Source organism: Ambystoma mexicanum, chromosome 14, assembly GCF_040938575.1.
Source record: "Ambystoma mexicanum isolate Mex_15411 chromosome 14, UKY_AmexF1_1, whole genome shotgun sequence".
Lineage (NCBI taxonomy): Eukaryota > Metazoa > Chordata > Amphibia > Caudata > Ambystomatidae > Ambystoma > Ambystoma mexicanum.
Window position 1 is genome coordinate 532,856,401 of NC_090940.1, and position 19,210 is coordinate 532,875,610.

Genomic DNA, 19,210 nt, shown 5'->3' on the forward strand with positions numbered 1-19,210 from the left:
CACAGCGTTGAACTAAAGCTCCTTGATCACAGTGGAAAATGTAAAGTGGGCTCAACAGATCCATAATGCTTCAAGGAGCCCTTCCTGGCTATAGATGGCACCAGTTTAGCAGAAAATAAATGACGCGAGTCAACGTTCATGTGCAAAGCAGAAGGACTCTGTGGCCTTTCCGATGAATCTTAGCATTTGCAGAGAAAACATGTGCGCTAATATGGACAGAGCATATGACAAAGTTAACATGGGTCACTACCATCGAAAAACCAGTGAAAGTGCAGCAAGAAGAAAATTACAAACTTTGGTTCTATTGTGAGGGAAGAGTTTCTGTGGGCTCCAACAAACACTGCAACAGAACTGTAATCACCCCAGACCTTTGAAAGGGAACAAGAGCGGTGATCGACTACTACTGGGTTTGTGCCAAAAAGGCGTACGTGCACCTCCCGTCATCATGGAGGGGGTATTGGACGCTTGCAACGCTACACTCTGCACTGTTGGTAGTACCCGAGAACCATTTAAAGGGCGACCAGTGACTGATGATGGGCAAGCAATGCCTGAGAGGACAGAAGCAATGCCTACTATGTCACCCCCCTTCTTCCAAATACCCCCAGAAGAGGAGCGGCACAATCGCCTGTTCAGGAAAATACGATTCTCGAACTATCTGTCCCATGAATCAGCAGATCTACTTGCACAGATACCAAACGAATATAAACTTTTTAGTACAGCATACATTTTTCACATCCCTTGTGCCCAGTGTCCAATCAAGAGCGAACGCCAAGTGGCTTCAAATTGTCAGATGGGAGCTGATCCAGTTGGCAAATGACACTGAAGAGGGGTTCAACGTCATAAAGGTGGAAATGAGAGCCATAGGCTAATGGCAATGCAGAATAGATATGTCCTCAACCTCCTCACTGCTATGGCGGGCAGGGTTTGCAAAAAGAACGGGAGTTCATGTTGCACGTGCCGCTATCGCATGTGATAGCCGCTGTGCACGAGCTTGGTATAAAAATGAAAAAGGAAGCAGGAATACAAGAAGCCGACTGGGTCAATATGGCTTTGGCTGGGTACCATCATGGCTCGGAACAACTATGAAGATGCTGATGATATCGTATTCATCTTGCTGATTTTTTGCATGTGTCAGTTGGGTCTCCGATGCTGCAAAAAGCAGTACCTAATAGTGCAATGATGATGGTGACAATTGTGAATAGTAATGATAAAAAAGTGCCTTGTGACACACAGGAAGCGCAAATACAGACAGGATAAAATGAGGGTCCCAAATATCACATGGTGGCTATCTACCATGGCCATGGGGATGAGGTGGACACTCTATATCTTACAACGATTGCACCCCCCACCAGACCCAGAGAATTATAAGGAAGTGTGGGTAGATTTGGCGGGTGAATGAGGATGTATATATATGACCTGTACCCCTGAACAATATGCCCAGCGTGGGGGAAAGCTTGAAAGCGTGCGCAGAGCGTGGGTGCCTATAAAAGGTAGCCCAGCATGAGAGGAAGCTGAAAGGAGGGAAAATAAATGAAGAAATGGAGGGGGGATTTGTTACTGTAAAAGTAACAAAAGGGGGGATGTTGGGAAGGAAATTATCCTACCCCACCCCCTAGTCGCGGCTGAATTAAGTAAACTCCATACAAAGCTAAGGGGGAGGAGCCCCCGACCGCAGGGCGTATATAAAAACCAGATAGCACATAGAAGAAATAGGTGAATAACACTAGCTATGGCCCGGCCCACCGACTCCATTTTGTATTAGGCCCAAGACAGACCCACTGAGGGCTGCACCACTCTCATCCCCAGTTCACAGAGGTACCAAGCCATCCACACGAGCCTTGTTCCCACTGAAGTCCATCTATTCCCTGTCAGCTCAATGTTGCAAATATCTAGTATCGAAGAGCGTGAGACAGTACCAGGCCCCAGGACAGAGTCCATCTATCTCCACTAATCTGCCATTGCATCCCTGACCCCCACCCCGCCAGGCCAGAGCCAGCCACACTTCCTAATCCCGACCACCTAACTCTTCACATACCGATAAGTATCCGACCCTCTGATCCTGACCATTTCAGATTACCCACCACAGATCTAAACGCCTGCGCGACTGTATATCTTTCCAATAGCAACACGCGTCTCTTCGTATCATGAGGCATCAGGGAAGTTAGACTGTAGATCAAACCTCCGGGAGGAGAAACTTGGGTGTGGGAACTGCGGTATTAACGACTCCCTGAGTCAACATACCTATATATCATTCTCCTTTCTTGTGGACACAGTTTTCATATGATGTTCAGGTGCCTGCCACGACTAATGAATAATTGGTTCCTGTTGTTTAGCTTAGATTAGATAGAATGTTTCTAACATTCGGCCAGACCTTCACCGCGAGGATGAGCCCAGCTGACCCATTTGCACCAAGATCGAATGGGACGAGGCTGAGCAGGTCTTGCTATATACCCGCTCAACCAGCTATATGAATTTCTACTGTATATATCCACGTCACTGATGATGTGTTTGGCCTTTTTAATGTGCTGCCCGTGCAAAATTTTTGGCAGAACAATCTCGGGCAACAGAGTTCTTTGCTGGCATTTATATTATATAGACTTTGTTATCTTTGCAAGACTATCTCTTGGTTTTATTCCCTAGTGGGTTGTATTTACTTTGGAGTGTGCGTTCAGAGGTCTAACTAAGCCTTCACAATCCTGGCCTATGTTGTTGAGATAAGCCTTGTGAATGTCTTTGTGCAGAGCACATATCATTGGGACAAACATGATTTTTTGGGCACAGTCAGACTGAAAATGTGATGTCAAGTGCACCTGTGCACTGTTGGTGACTGTGTTTCTTTTTCAGGTGTCCCTCCCTGACGGAATTGAAAAATCGCTCTATTCCTTCTAGAACAGCCTCCCACGCTGCCCATGTGGCCTCCGGTCAAACACGTTTAGCACATGCTAGTAACAGACAAATTGCGGCTCGTGCGCAGATCTTAGAAGTTATCAATGTGTGCGCATTTCCCAATATACACGCAGTGGAGACGCTGATCCAGTTTAACATGTCCAAATTAAGCATGCAGACACATTTATTTCTCCGCCAATCCAATGGATGTAGACACATATATGTGCGATGTGTTTTCTTAGAATACCAGTAAATTGCTGTACATTTGGTCATACTACTGGAATGCACAGCTTGTGCTGTCTGTGCGTGCGCCCTGCTAAACAAAAAAAAAAAACGCGTGAGAAGAGTTAACAATTTGAAATGCTGTTTAGATCAAACGCTCTGCCGTTGCTTAACGCCGCACCGCCAAAGGGGAGCGATTCAACGGGGGGTTAACTTTTCCCTGCGAGATCCAGTCGGCGGCGCAACCTGTTACTTGCGATTTCATTTGCTGCCTCGGTGCTGCTGCCTGGGTGCTACACTGAGTCACTGCGTTGCCCAGGGCTGCGGGCTGCACGGTGCTTCCGCGGCGCGCCGCCGTCTCCCCGAGTCCACGGGATTCTCCTCTGCGGTTGCGGCCGCGTCGGAGATGCGACCCGCTGGAGAGGAAAGAGCCCTTTCTAACGCTTTCAGCCATGCCTGAATCTGCAGCGTGAACGCTTCCCACCCTCCGCTCGAGCCCCGTCATCCGAGCGCTCGCAGGCCTCTGCGGCAGACATGGAGAAAATAAGGTAAGCTTTATGCCTTATTTACATGTCCATCAACAGCTGAACATTGTGCATCCCCAAATCCAGGGCTTAATTGCACGCCGTGGCCCCTCCCTGGTAATGAAAATCTGGTGGGATTTGAAAGGTAACGGGGGGCGTTTACGGTGGTGAATGTATCCGTAATAACGATGCCACATACTGTGTGCATGCAGCGACATACATGCACGAGTCAGCAGCACCAGCTCCGCCTCAGCGCAAGGCACCAAACGGCACGCATTTAATAATATCCCGGGCTCTGCTGTTTCGCGGCAGCCCGTGTCTCTGGTGGGCTTGTTGCTGGGGGCGGGAGGGTCGATATTCCCACCCAGCAAACGCCGAAGAAAACAGGCTTGACTTCAACGCGCCTGCGGTAATTGTGCACCGTTCAATGTATCGCTGCGGTATTTGCCGTGCACTGTCTGCTGACGTCTAGGGTGTGGAGGTGGCGTGCGTTGTCTCTTTGCTGTGCAGGTGTGTCAAATTGTGTTGTGCCCGTTTAGCAGTCGAAGCCCGCTTAAAAAAAAAAAAAAAGACGACCTGTCTTTCATAATAAAAACCACGCTGTGAGTTTGCCATTTCACCCACCATTCTGCTTTTCAAACTACCGTGTCTTTGTGTTGGCTTGCAAAAAGAATGCAGGAGACATATAACCGACTTCGCAGGAAGTATGCAACTTGTGTGGTGCGATTCAACACAAAAGTTGGTCCACTTGTAGAGCCTTGAAATTAAGATTTTTTTCCCCCAGTGTTGGCGAGGACGCCTTTTTACGTTCAGTGCTGGGTGCCTGTTAACTGTTAGGACTGGCACACAAACTACCCCTTTCATTGGTCCTGTAAATTGGGGAGGGGGGGGGCAGATTCTTAGCAATGGACGGCGAGTCTTAATGTCAAGCCTGGTGCCCCCGAGAGTCCAAACTCGATTTTCAAATGTTCTGTCAGAACAGAAGTAGTATTGGAAGCAAACCAGACAGATGGCAAGAAATGCATGTTTTTTTCCTCCCATGGCAAGTGTTAATCGACACACTATGCTGCTTCATTATTTGAATGCCATATGTAGATCTTGAATCGGGGGCTCGTGATCCAAACTTTAAAATGTAATTGCAAGAACTTCAAGGCCTGTTGCGAGAAAGCTTACAATCTAAATAATTCGTTTTCGAAAGGCGTGTTTATCTTGCACAAATGAGCCAAAGTACACACTCATATTGTAGGCATGTGCTCTCCTGTAGTGTCTGGAAAGAATGACAGCAATAGTCAATAAGCGAGAGGGCATTACATGGGAGATAATGCCCTGGCTGGAGAAGGCAGCACCTCAGCTAGGGTAAAATGGACCATGTGATAGCCACTTAATTTGTGATTATTCCCATTGTAAACCATTGTAAAAACACATTCCCAGTTACATTGTCTCCTTCTAGTTTGATTGAAGTGGAAAGTTTGTTTATATAATAATTTTATTGTGATTTAGTCCAAAATCTGAACTTTGCACAAACAACTTTACACAAAAATAGACATAAATCATTAAATCTAGTAAAGATATACAATCATTACTACTTCAATTACACACAAATGGTCATACATAAAATAATATGATGGTCACAGATGTAATAATCATAATACTAAAGTTTGTTTAAAGTTTTGCGGCCACACATTTTTTTTTAAAAGCAATTCTGTAGAAGGTATAATGGGGCTTTTAGCCTATCAGATCGTTGTCCTGAAGGAAACTTTTTTTCATCTCTTTTGAATGTGTTTTGGTTGAATTTGTGTAATTATCCCCACTAAAGTAGTATCTTCGTGAGTGAGAGAAATGGGATACAAGTATAAACATATTACAGTAAAAGACGGCAAAGAAGAAGGGTCAGGAAGCCATTTTTTATCTCGCCCAATGAATGGATCAGGGTTGTCCAAATCCAGGTCGCAAGGGCCGGAATCCGGATGAGTCTTCAGGATATCCCTCATTAATAATCATGAGAACACATTTGCATGCATTCAGAATCATTGTATGCACATTTATCTCCTGAATATTAATGAGTGGTATCCTGAAAATCCAACATGTTCCTGAACCTCGAGGCCTGGAGTTGGACAACCCTGTACAGGTGGGAACTGTCCACAGAAGAAAATGGTGTAATACAGTTAGGCCAGCGTTCAACTATGCTCCTCAGTGATAAGGCTGCACCCGTGCAGTCCTCAGGTGTCTGTGGACGTCTTTCAGAGCGGAGCGGTGGAGCTCCATGAGTGTTCGGGATGCCGGTTATGGACATATGGAGGGATTGCCGGTTTCTCTTCAAGGAAGCTGATAGGTAACAGAACTATACAGTGTTGAGGCGGCGGGAGACGTATAGTGGGCTGAGGGGACATGAAATTACACTGACGGGTTGAGGGGGTGCCTCCCACCCCTGAGTCTTGCAGAGAACCAAAATGTATAGGCCTGGACCAGCATGCGATAGGCTCAGTTTCTTACTGAGGCCTCATCCGTAAAAAAGAATGCCGGCATTTGGAATCCAGCGTACTGGTGCAGGCGTATATTACAAGCAGTGACTTTCAACGGGTTGAATTACATACAAGGTACCAAGAGAGCACATTGTTTCCATCTCTTACACAGCTCACTACCCACATTTGTACAACTTATTCAGGATATGCAAGGGACCCTGTCCCCTTTTTATCTAGACTCCAAACATTTTGAACTGATTCGGCATGCCCATACAGACTCCTCGTGTGAGAGGTATAGAAAACACCACTCAATGCGCCGCAACAATCTTTTTCCCCAAGTGACCAGGATGGGTTGGACCTTGAGGATAAGGATAGTTTTACACCCTCTGCTAGCTTTCATTCTATGTCCCTACAATCACCGTTCTTTAAAAAAAGGAACAGTTGGCTGTATCACCTTTGGACAGACCCCAGATCCTCTATCTTCGAAAAGACGGGACACTTATCAAGGCTTCATTGGCCAACATGGTAACGGGGAAAGCCCAAGGCCAACTTGCATCTGTCGCGCATCCATTAGTCACAAACTAACGTGGTCTTTGTCCACTTTTCATCAACATCCAAAATCCAGCCATATCAGATATCCAGCAGCACACACATAGCTACATTTCTTCTCAACCACTTCCCTCTGCCTCCATTGAATTTCATCCCCTTTCTCATTGGTAATTCTCTTTGTCGTCTCACTGTCCCACAAATACGATCTTTTCCCCCCATTTCTTTTTGCCTCCGCCATTTTCCCTAGTCAACTTCCAGGATGTGGATCCATCTTCAGGTCATCTCCCGGGGCTAAGCATATATTGGCGGCTGGCGCGTTACTCACATGGAGAGCGTTACTCACATGGAGAGGAGTAAAGGTGATGGAGCACACAGACATTGCACCACTTCCTCATCCACATTCTTCGCACCAACTCCTCAACCTCACAAAACCATTGTATATTTTCAATATTAGGACAATCTAGTGGGTATGTGAATGTATTCAATGTTTTGATAGGCAGTTCTGTAGAAAATACGATGGAGCTTTTAGCCTATCAGAATAGAAAAGATTTTGCAGTCATATCCCATATCCCTTTTGTAAACTTCTTCCCATTAAGTAAAGGACACAACTCCAAGACCATATTTTGATTGGTTGTAAGTGGAAAAGTTATGAGTATCAGACATTGAAATTGACCATAGAGTTAAGCTTTTGGAGTGTAGCTTTTTTGGGGTTCCATTACGCCATTGGTTTTCGGATATAAACGGCGTGTGAGTCTGATTGCCGGACCTGGATCAGCTTGCCTACCCAACAGGTCATTGGAGCAGGGTTTAATCTGCGAGTCCTTTTGGGTATGGATTTGGAAGCATATTTTATTGGAAAGATCTACCTTTCATGTTAAGGAGGTACTTCCTGGTGCCTACTAAGCTGGCAAGCAGCCACATCCATGCTATTTTACATAAAATGCATTCATGTTTGTGTGAAAAACAATCATTTCAAAGAGCATTGTGACAGAGAGCTAGCAATGAAATAATCAGTGGGGCAGAGCAGTTCAACTTTGTTCAACCTTTGTACTGGTATACTTCTTTACTCTTCAGCTTTCACAGGATTCTTATTTTTAGTCTTGCCTATCTCTGTTTGTTTTTAATGAGTTGTAAATCCCATTACTCCTCACCACAGTTCACAGCCTTGTTCCGCTTGGCTCTCTTGACATCTCTCCATCATGTCATTCCCTTTTCCCTTACCATAGAGTTACAACCATGGGGGTTCTTTTTTTTTTCTTTAGAATTCTCTTGTATGGTTCACTCATTTCTACGTTTAAATGCATGCTCTCAAATTGTATGTTTTAATATGCTCTTCTTGGGCTTTACTGAGTAAATGAGACCTTTACATATAAGCAGTGCATCCATAAATCACTAAACAGGTTTTGTGGTGTTTAATTTCCCCACGTATACACATCTGTACTTCTCACCTCTTCTTCAACATCAACAAGTTTCATTTTCTTTTCACCTTTCAGGATTCACAAGCTCCCAGGGTTCCCAGCACCTCACAGCTTCTTAGGATTCTCAGCATCGCTCTGGTTCAAGTACTTCTCATGGGTCTCAGCATAAGTACCCCTCAGGGGTCACAATTCCATTCAGCTTTAAGTGCTTCTAAGGGTTCTGAGCACCTATCAGGTTCAGGTGCTTCTCAGGGTTCTTAGCACCTCACAAGTTTAAGTACTGAAGTGTGCTCAGTGCTTTCTTCGGCACCGTGCATATTCAGGTGCTCTCCTTTGCTCTCACATTCAGGCAGGCACGATGCCTCCGCAAACCACTTCCAATCCAAATGAGGACTGTTTTGTCTTGGAGCTAGTTATGCTCCATTTACATGGATTTGACCACTCCCTTGTTCTATGACCTTCCTTAGACAGGCCATCTCCTTTTCCTCTTTACAGGACTTGAAGCGATTGGTTAGTTCAAACTTAGTCTGCTCCCTTTTCATTTGAGCTGCTGCTGTCCTTCAGGAAGTGGCATAATGTGCCACTGGGACCGTGTTTTTCCCTCAGAGCTACTCTGCTGATGTTCGCGATGTATCTATACGATCCTCTCAGCATCTTCAACTCCTCAGTGAGTACGACGTCTATATCATGGCTGAAACTGCGGTAAGGCCTCCATCCCATACCAACCCCATTCTCTTGCACAACTCCCCTGACCTGACTACACCCCCTGGCCAGGCCTCTGGACACCACATGCCACCAGTAAGCCAGGAAACACAAGGTTACTTCATCACTGCATACACTGTAATGGTGATTGGGTTTTTGTGTGAAATTCAACATACATGTTAGGAACCAACCTTAAAGCAGATGATTATATCAAAGAAGCCGGGGTGACTAAATCACAGAAGCCCGTAGAGATAGTCAAGACAATGAAAATAATAACCAACATTTTGTCGACGTAGGACATAGGACGTAGGATTGTCGATGTAGGACATAAATCATAAGACTACTAAAGATATGATCAACTCTTATATTCTTGTTCTGTCAGGCACTTCTGAGATGCCACTCTAACCTCAGAAGAGTCAGAGTGTTTAACCCAGGGGCTGTGTTTTTTTCTTATTTCTGTGCATTCAAATTGCTACTCCCTACTTCTGAGGATTTCTATGCAGGCAACCTATCTTCCTTATAACACTGGGCTCAGCAAATTTCTTTATTCGACTCCTATCGTTTGTGCTGCAATGTTTTTGGAGTTAAACAAATAATGTTTCAACATATGCATATAAGATTAGTATTAAGATTAACTTGTTACATTCCTATTGTAGTCATCTTAAAAATCAGCCAATATCAATCTATGCTAGACAAGAGAGCATGTGTTTCGAGCCTTCACTGCTCTTTTTCAGGGCTTACTTAATTGTTCTGCTTTCGCTCTTTTGAGTTATGATGTCATCGGTTTTATCTAATCCACTGCCAAACATATCGTTACTCAATCGTTCAGAGTTCTGTTTCTCACTTTATGATGTAGAAAATATTATTTTCCCATCAACCTTGTTTTGTATATTACTTTAATTGTTTTTAATTAGCTTCCACGTATATAGAAGTGGCCTTACCGCCGAATTACGAAAATTAAAGTGTCAGGGTCTTTTTGTTGATGCCCATATTGTTTTCTAATAATCTATCTATATGACAGATAGGATTGAAAAATGTAATTCAAACTAGTGTTATAGATGTAAATGATAGTAAAAATACCAATACTTGTATTTTCCTCATTGGCCCCCACGTGTGGACCACACATTGATTTCCAGCACTCACCCGACGACTTGCTATGGTGGGTTCTAGAGCTGGTCAAAGGCGGACCCAATGTGCAAAAGAGTTTGTTGGACAAGGAGACAATGGATCCACAGACTCAACTCACACAACCAAATACTTAATGAACAATTCACACCTGTTCTTTAAACTAGGGCCCCTGAGAGCGTTGCAAAAATATTTGTAGGTATGCCATAATTGTAAAAACTAAGCACATCTAATTGGACACCACAGCATCACATACGGAAACATGACTACACAAAAGTAGGCATTGGGGGTGAGTCCTTTCTTTCTAGACACCATGCCCCGCTCCAGGTTCGATGATTATTTTGGGATAACTCTCTCCAACAAGTGTCTTGCCCATGCCTTTATTCAAAAAGATAATAGGACCTCGTGCATCAGGGCTGCGACCCACCTGCACATTACATACTTCGAAAATGGGTTCATACTCCCCCTTTCACTAATAATAGAACATGTCAGCAAACATATCAGCGCTGGGCACAATTCTGTGGTGCCCCATTTTAAGTTCTTATATGTTTTTTCAATGATCAACTCTAACATTGTAGATTAATTCTATATTGCACCAAATCTCCTACTTTAGTTTAATTATGTCCCCAACAGGCTGGGGTCGTCACACTTTAGGTATCATTATGCAATACCATGCTGACAGTCGTCCCAGCCCAAAGTGAGGTTTGAATGCCTGGTGCTTCTGATAAGGGTAAGCTTCTCAGGGCAACCTTAAGGTAAAATTAGTTTCACGTCATCAACCGCTGTGACACTAAACCATGCATACACATTTTGCAGGGTCCTCAAACAAGTCCTGAAGAAGGCATCTTTTTCTAACTCACTGCCACCGAAACTTGGAAGACTGGCGATCCCATTCCATAGGACATACAATCGAATACCCCAGACATCCCTGTGATTCCATGCACACATTGGCAAACCCAACAATATATTAGAATTGTAAAAAATAGAATACTGATTATCTATTTAGTAAATAACGATGACAAATTTCTCAATGTATGAACTAACATGTGAACTTACAACCAAATTAGACTTTATAGATTGATCCATTTGGTGAATATTAGTTTTCAGGCACTGACGTGATTCCGAGATTATTAATTTTGAAGTAATGCCTTTATATTTATATTTCTGCAATTCTTTTTTCTTTCTTTAACCCAATCATTTTTGAGTTCTTGGGTTCTAATTAATCTGTGCCTAAACAAAGCCACCACACCCCTCGGGTCTATCACTCTTGTTTTTAAACCATTCTTGAATATTCCAATGTCCTGTCCTCTGGATTTATGTATGGTTCAATTCATTGTTTAATCTTGTTTCGTATGAACAAACACAAACTATTACAATTAAAAACAAATATTCTTACAAATAAACTCTTCTAGTGGTTCATACCAGTTTGATGATTAGCTGGTAACTCTTTGTGAGCCCTCCGCCCCAAATATAAATAAGATTTACATTTTAAGTAAGAAATGTTTTCCAGTCGAAGACTATTATGTTTTGCTAACAGTTAATCAAGAGCTACTAGTTAGAATTTTTAGAAAATCTAAAAGGAGTTTTGCCTGTCACCTCCCGGTCATAGAACAAAACAACAGAGCTCTTTCTGGAATACTGCACCACCCTGATAACAGAGGAATTTTCCAGGCAACCAGTTATGCCAACTATAGATCGTGTAGTGCTATTGTTCATACTTTTAAGGGCAAAATCTATGATTGATTGGTTAAACAACCGCATTTCAGCTGACTCGTAGCCCAAAAACCTGTTTAACAATACAATTTGATAGCATCGAAAACACTCCCTAGTCTGAAACATAAATGTGCTGTATCCTAAACAAACACAATCCAGTCCATACTCCACAGATGATGATGGCAAATAGAATTGCTCTCTTTTTTTCAAAGTTATTTTATTTGAAATCCCTAATTTAAAAAGGTCGGATAAACAATACCAATATTATCAAACCGGGTGGAGGGCACTCAGAGGAAGTTATTGACCGGGGATGGGCTAAATCAGTGACTTCCTGGGAGTAACTACTCCCGTGAATATGATTACTAAGATAAAATGATAAAATCAAGCTGCTACCTTGTTTTTCGCAAAACACACAAATTCCTGTTTCCTTTCGATACAAGAAATTCTACGTTCCTTGATACCACCTAAATAATCCGGCACACACAACATGCCTCCTGTAAAGAGTGGTACTAAGACCTTGCAACCAGATATTTGCTTTGAACCTTACGCTGCTGTAGGCTACTTCGGGGTGTGTGTTGCCTAAACTCATAATGTACATTCCTCTGCAGTGTACCTCAGTTAGATGCCTGAAAACAAGATTAGCTCTTTAGGGGGTATTGAAGGAGACCAGATGCTTTTTGGGTATTCAAGCCTTTTCTTTGGCTCTGATGTTCTTCACTTCTCTGTGGTTCCGCCGGAAGAATGTTCTAGAGGAGGGCTTATACAGTCTGTGACTTTCTTCAGCAGAATGAAGATTTAAACCACAATGTCACCATAGCAAAATCATAATAATCTGGTTACTTTATGCGTAGACTGGCTGGCATGGTTAGTTTGGTTATACAGTCATCAGTTACTGCCAAATCATCTCTGATTTATATGTCATTTTCACTAGATATTGCTTTTCTGCAAAATAGTATATCTTATCCTTGATCACACTAGGATTGCTGAATAAATTCAGTTCTGCAATATCATGCCGCAAACATGATCACGTCACCTGTAGAGTATATGTTACAGCAGACAGACATGTTACAGCTTTAGTTATATCGCCATGTTATCATACAGTTTTGGGGCATATCATGCCGCAGCTATCAGAAGATCCACCTTTTCTGGTACATAGGCTTTCCACCCCCTCTCTCAAAATATTGATGCAGAAAGAAGGAGGTATGTGATCTAATTTGGACATAGAGGATGTTTATTGAATGAATCTGTGAATAATATTAATGTCTCACTGGTGTATTATCATGATATATTTACTATTTTTAAATGGTTGCCAACACAATGGAAGTAGTAGCAGCAACTAATACAGGGTGCAGTGTTATTTAAGGAATGAAAAAACATAGTTTATTACCCATGACATAGCTACTAGAGGGATGAAACGCGTTGAGATTTTTAGTAGGTGTGGAACGTGTTGGGGATTATATCTCCTTGGCCATTAGGTTCTGTAATATTTTAACTTTTTGAGAATAAGGATGTTTTAAAATATAATACTACCCAAGAATGTTTTCCATCTTTTTGTTTCTACACAGAGGCAGTATGCTGATCTTGCTTGTTGCTTTAAGATACTGTGGCGAGTCAGAGGAAGGGCGCGAACTCTCTAAGGACATGTTTCACAAGATGTTATTAAAGAAACATTCTAAGACCTAACAAACTGGGAAAGTGGAAGGGGCAGATGAGAGTGACTGTGCCGAAACCTGGCACACGGGGTAGCAGCAATAAGCTGTCCCAAAATGCGGGTTTATACTGGTGGGCATAGCCTGGAATTCCAGAATGTTAACTGGCAAACACCCCGCAAACGGAGGTTGAACAATGAGGGTGCCTTAGAAGACAGCATGGATCTTCTATTAAATCCTGTCGAACTGGAAGGAGGCAGTCAACATGAGAAGAAATTAAAAACTCGTCCCTAGAGTAAATTGAAAATGCTACACAACAAGATCACCTGATCAAAGAACACTACTAAGTCCTACATGACGAGGAAAAAAATTAAACTCTATACACCGGCTTGAGCATATCTTCTGTAAACCAATTCCATGATGATCCCTAAAAATGTGGTTAATATCGGACAGCCCATTAAATTCCAGATACTAATCTGACTGGACATCCACCTAATTCTCCAAAACCTTTCCCAAAAGAAGTCGATCTATGATGTGATACATTTGCTTGAGAAACTGTGAAGTTATGTATGTCTCACATTTCACCAATTTACGTAACAAAAAAATGTAATAAAATTGGTATTGTGACGAGTCACGGGAATTCGTACCTTCTCCCCAGGGATGAGCCCCCCCCTGTGAGGCTAGGAAGGTGAGCCCGCTCCACAACACCCTCCTTAAAGGCAAGTGGGACTTCACTGGGAGAGACTCCCCCTTTGGGGACAAGGACTCCCGTTCCTGTGAGGATGAGGAACTCCCTAAAGATATGCACAGTGTGGCCTAATTGGATTCTTTTAAATACCTGAAACCTTTAAACCCCAATGCAGGGACGAAGAAACACTTAATTGATGTCATCATCACGTAGAAAAAGAACACGTCCCTTTAAATCGAAGTATCTGAATCCACTAGAACACAGTGGGCCTCATTACTACTGTGCCGGTCGGGTAACAACGGTGCCGGCAAACCTACCAGCACTGTTCTTACCGGACCGGCACAGTACAACTCTCATGTCGGGAGCCGTCCCGCCCCCAAAGTCTGACCTGGCAGGCTGAACAGCAGCGTTTAACAGGAGCACCAGCCACCTAATTAACAGTGCGGGTGCTTCCGTGGTCCAAATTCCCATTGAGTCCTTACAGAATTACCGGCGTCTTGACTTCCCGGCTGCCGGGAAGTCAGGAGCCGGTAATTATTTTCAGGTCTGGCGGCAAGCCGCCGGTATCATTGGCAGACTTACCTCCAGACCCGTAATGAGGGCCAGTGTGTTTTAAAACGCATGTATTCTTTGTAAAAATATAATGTATGGTTCTGGTAAGGTAACGTCTTTAACAGACAGGGAATACGACGCTTAGACAAGAGCACTCTTCCGTTCACCAAAAGAAAACCAATGTTTCTATTTGCAGAATCTCTCCCTGACTTCCATCGAAAGCCTGTGGTTTGAAATAGTTTTTCTGCATACCCTTCCCTTTCTCTTGTTTAGTGTCTCCTTCCATAAGGTGTAACTCTGAATTGTGTAAATTCTTTACTTCAGCAGCAGGGATGTTTTATGAGTTCATATTGAGGAGGAGACGGGGGGCCATTGCTCAGGTATTCGCTTTATCCTGATCCTTTGTTGCGTTTTTGTAAATACATAAATAAAATAGTTAACTATCCTGGAATTCTTGCACCAGTTTTAAGTTTGAAAATCGATATATTTAGACTAACTAGGGGTGCTTCCAAGGTGTTTCTTTGTGGTAAAAAGATCAACATCATGTTGCCAGACCGCATTGGATAACAATTGTATTAATTTACTTTAAGACACCTCCATTATGATTACAACAATCATCATACATTTCTTTCCAAAACACTATACATACCATAAAGGACAACACATGCAAACATACCATCAAAACAGTGTGGGCGACTAAAAAAGATAAACGCTGCACATAACAAAAACCATGGAGCCCAGCTCATATTAAAAAAAACCATCAATCGGGCTACAAAAAGCAGCACACCACCCACCAGGTGATATATAAATGGACACCTGTCCACTACATTTATGAAGTGTAACACAATATTACAAATCAGTGACATAAGTTCTTAGGTCCTAGTTTAAAGTAACTCAACAAGGCATGCTTGTTTTTAGAAATTCAATACCCCCAAAATAACTTGGTTACCGGCTATTAGATGAAAATAAAAAACCTAAGCATTACAGAATGAATCTGCATACATTTTAAGCCTTTCATGTATGCAAAGTAAGGTAACATTGCTATAAGAAAATTGTTGTAAGGTGACTTCCAGGCTTCTTGGGATTTCTTATATGTTTATTACAAGTACTTAAGTCACAGTTACATGACGTTATATACATAAGTGGACAGGACATAACACTGGCTCCCATCACCCAGGCTGGGGAGCTCTAACTGGCTGGGTGTGGAATCCTTGGGTAAACATTCCGACATTCACAAGGCAACACTCCAACATGACATCACCAGCTTTCACATGCAGAGACAAGCACATCACAACACATCTCCTTCCTTTACTGATAAACATTACAAACACACTCAGGCACGATATAACACATCTCCTTCCTTTACTGATTCACAATGCACCCACACAGATACATCACCCATACCACGTACCTCGACCCAGCATATGTCATCCTTCAACTTCAATATTTTAAAACGGTTCACTGCTTCCAAAACACGATCCGCTTTTGATCCTTGAAAACAAGTGGCACGCAGGCAGTTTTCCCTGCATCCCTTTCCCTGAGCATACGCTACCAGACTAGCGCTGCCTGGGTCTAACCTTTAGTTCACATTGCGCTTGGGACATGCAGAGCCAGTACTCGCTGCTCACTCCAGACTGTCACTTCAAAATCTTCCCTAACATGCTAGTGGCTCATTGGGGAACCCCTCAGCTCACTGTCCGCAGTCTCACATCCTTCTCCAAGTCCCACTTATGAACTCAAAGCAGACTTACACTCCTACATGGGAGGAAGCTTACTGGGCTTCATACTTTCCCCAAAGCTTACTTTTGGTTTCATATGAGGGTAAACAGCATCACATCCCTGCGCTGCTTGACTGGGGAATGATACTTTGACTGGTGAATGGAAACATCACTGCAGAGCTTTCTTCTTCACCCCTCAGTACTTCACACTTGCAATGCAACCTCTGACAGGCGACAGCTTCACCCAGCACGCCATACACCAGGAACACCTTCCTACCACAAAGAGTTGCTGCTGGTCATGGCATCAGCTGTCTTCTCTTGCCCGCAGCTCCTCCCTCTCTCATGGGAGTCATCTTCACTACAAGCTTTGTTTAATCTACAGGTTTCTCAAACTAATGGGGTGGGATTCCTTCTTCAGTTTAAGGGACCAGGTGTCATTTTAAGTTACCTTTTATCTTCACTTAACAGACAACACTTCTGGTTTTACTTTAACAGGCTTCACTTCTTCACACAGATCTCTCAATCTTAAAGGCCTAGCTCCCTTCTTGAGCTTCCCTTCAAGGCCCTGCTCCTCTCTTCAGCCCCAGGACCCAGCTCTCCCTCCATTTTATGGGCAGCTTATCCTTCCTATATAGGGCTTCCTTCCTCCCTTTTGGTGCCCTGGGTGATGGGTCTTACTTGTGTTTTGGGGCAGTGTTGTCCTTCTTTTCCATCTCCTTCCTGCACCCCCAGCAGCAGGCTTCTTCCACTTTCTTCAGTTTCTTACTCGCATGTTCTTCTTTTTAAGACCACCTCATCGCCAATGTTGTAAAGTGACTTCCAGGCTTCTTGGGATTTCTTATATGTTTATTACAAGTACTTAAGTCACAGTTACATGAAGTTATATACATAAGTGGACAGGACATAACACTGGCTCCCATCACCCAGGCTGGGGAGCTCTAACTGGCTGGGTGTGGAATCCTTGGGTAAACATTCCGACATTCACAAGGCAACACTCCAACATGACATCACCAGCTTTCACATGCAGAGACAAGCACATCACAACACATCTCCTTCCTTTACTGATAAACATTACAAACACACTCAGGCACGATATAACAAAAATAAACACATATATAATTAATACATAAGTAACAATAAATATTACAACAAATTATAAAACCTGTGATGTTATTTGGAATAGATAGATACTATAGGTACATAATATAGTGGAGAAATGTGGAGTAGGAATAGACATATACAGAAAACTGACAAAAGGCAAAGTACACAAAAAAGGTTATGACTCCATGATTGGCGGGGAGCGCTGTGCAAATGAATATTACTGTTAAGGATCTATTTTATAAAAATGTAAGTACAGATATGATCTGGATAGCAGTGATATTTGTATACGTTGTCATGAAAATGAAATCAATGATTAGAACGCTACGAAAGAGACAAAATAAGCAATATGTTTAAAGGTGTCAAAACATAGACCTTATGGTTCTATTGATTGGTAGTAGTTATATAGGGCATACCTTGTACATAAGGAGAGTGTTTTATTGTATAGTTGATAAACGGACACTATTTGTTTTCTTCTGTTGTAATACCATCAGTGATTTTATATTGCACCTTTCAAGTCTATGTAAATTACAAACACTGCAAGGTATTAAAATTAACGGTTTTAACAATTTTGCAATTCTCCATAATGGTTTGCAAAGCAACAACAATAAATGCTTTGTTGGCTTAGGTATGCCAGAGGGACTGGGGGTCCCACTACCAATTCACCATTCCAGCCCCCAGGGCCCAATGAACCCTCCTCCTAGGGCACAGACACTCAGCCAGGGGCAAGTTAGAACTGTTGTTTATTACACGAACAGATAGATATCATAGAGGACATTCGAAATCTCCCAGACTCCCGTCTCCTAAACCCGCGTCGGGACATTTTGTTTAATTTCTGTGTCAAAACATGAGCCTCTTCCCCAAAAACCTACGAGAAGACAGGATTGGGTAGTTGGGGTGGTATTGCCTATGCACTGCACCTATAGATACTACTCTATTGGTCCTCACATGTTAGGTGGCTTGCCTGTCCCTCCCCAAGAAACTATCTATTACATTGTTGCAGGGTCGCAGGATTACCATTGGCCTTTGCCATACACCCCTGGGTTTCTGTTCCCTGATTGGCTGGAGCTGATCTCCCCTGGCCTGGGACCCAGCTCTGTTCTCAGCGCTCAGTGCACCTTCTCAAGGTGATGAGAAAGACTAGTTGTTCCCAATGTAATTGTTAGTTCTAACACTTTTGCCTGCGAGTGCCCTCAGTGTTGCAACATTGTTTAACGATTTCATGTTTCACTTTATGCGTGTATTGCTGAGAATTGTTTGTCTTACCCCCTCACCCCCCCGCGGGTGAATGACCATTGTCTGGCTCGGTTGCACCAGGTAGTTGAGGACCTCAAAATCGAGCTCTCTGGTCTGCAAGTTATGAAGATTTATTCTGAACTTCTGCAGATGGCTCTTTGTCACTTACCTTTGGAATGTGATGTTTGTCTCTGACCTTGGCTGCGAGCCCAGGCCTGCTGTTCTGTGCAGTCTAGTTCTGCTTTTCCTCATCTTTCGTGCTGTGGCCTGTGGCCTAATGTAACCTTGTGATAGTTGTACTATGATTTCAATATAGCTGTACTGTGGTATGTTTCTTATAGGTTAGTTGTCTTTGGTCCTTCTAGGCTCTTTATATAACCCTGTAGTTCCATAGGGTTAGTTGGGATAAGCATCTGCAAGCTTGCGCTACATCTTTGTTTGCCTTGCGTTCAGCGTTTCTGCACTTGGCTAATGAGAAAAATAATAAAAGCTTTTGACAGTATGTATATGTATCTGTCCTCTATCTAAAAGCGAAATCCAGTAGCCACAGAATTACCATTTTTATTTTAAAAAACAGGAGGCGCTAGCTTTCCAGTCCTGGCTGCTCAATTATGGAACTCTATCCCCTATCCATTAAGAGCCATATCTCCCTTCCACTGCTTCAAGAC

The 19,210-nt window shown here is 43.0% G+C and overlaps 1 protein-coding gene across 3 annotated transcripts in view; it reads left to right on the top strand.

Moving 5' to 3' along the window:
* The first annotated feature begins 3,292 nt into the window (after positions 1–3,292).
* Positions 3,293–19,210, top strand: part of BEGAIN (brain enriched guanylate kinase associated) — a 1,200,709-nt gene continuing 1,184,791 nt past the window's right edge. For 2 of the 3 annotated variants that reach the window (XM_069637769.1, XM_069637771.1), the window contains exon 1: positions 3,293–3,656. In XM_069637769.1, the coding sequence (XP_069493870.1) occupies positions 3,643–3,656 (14 nt within the window). In that variant the 5' untranslated portion in view covers positions 3,293–3,642. The remainder of the gene's footprint in view (positions 3,657–19,210) is intronic. The other variant, XM_069637770.1, reaches the window with a different exon arrangement.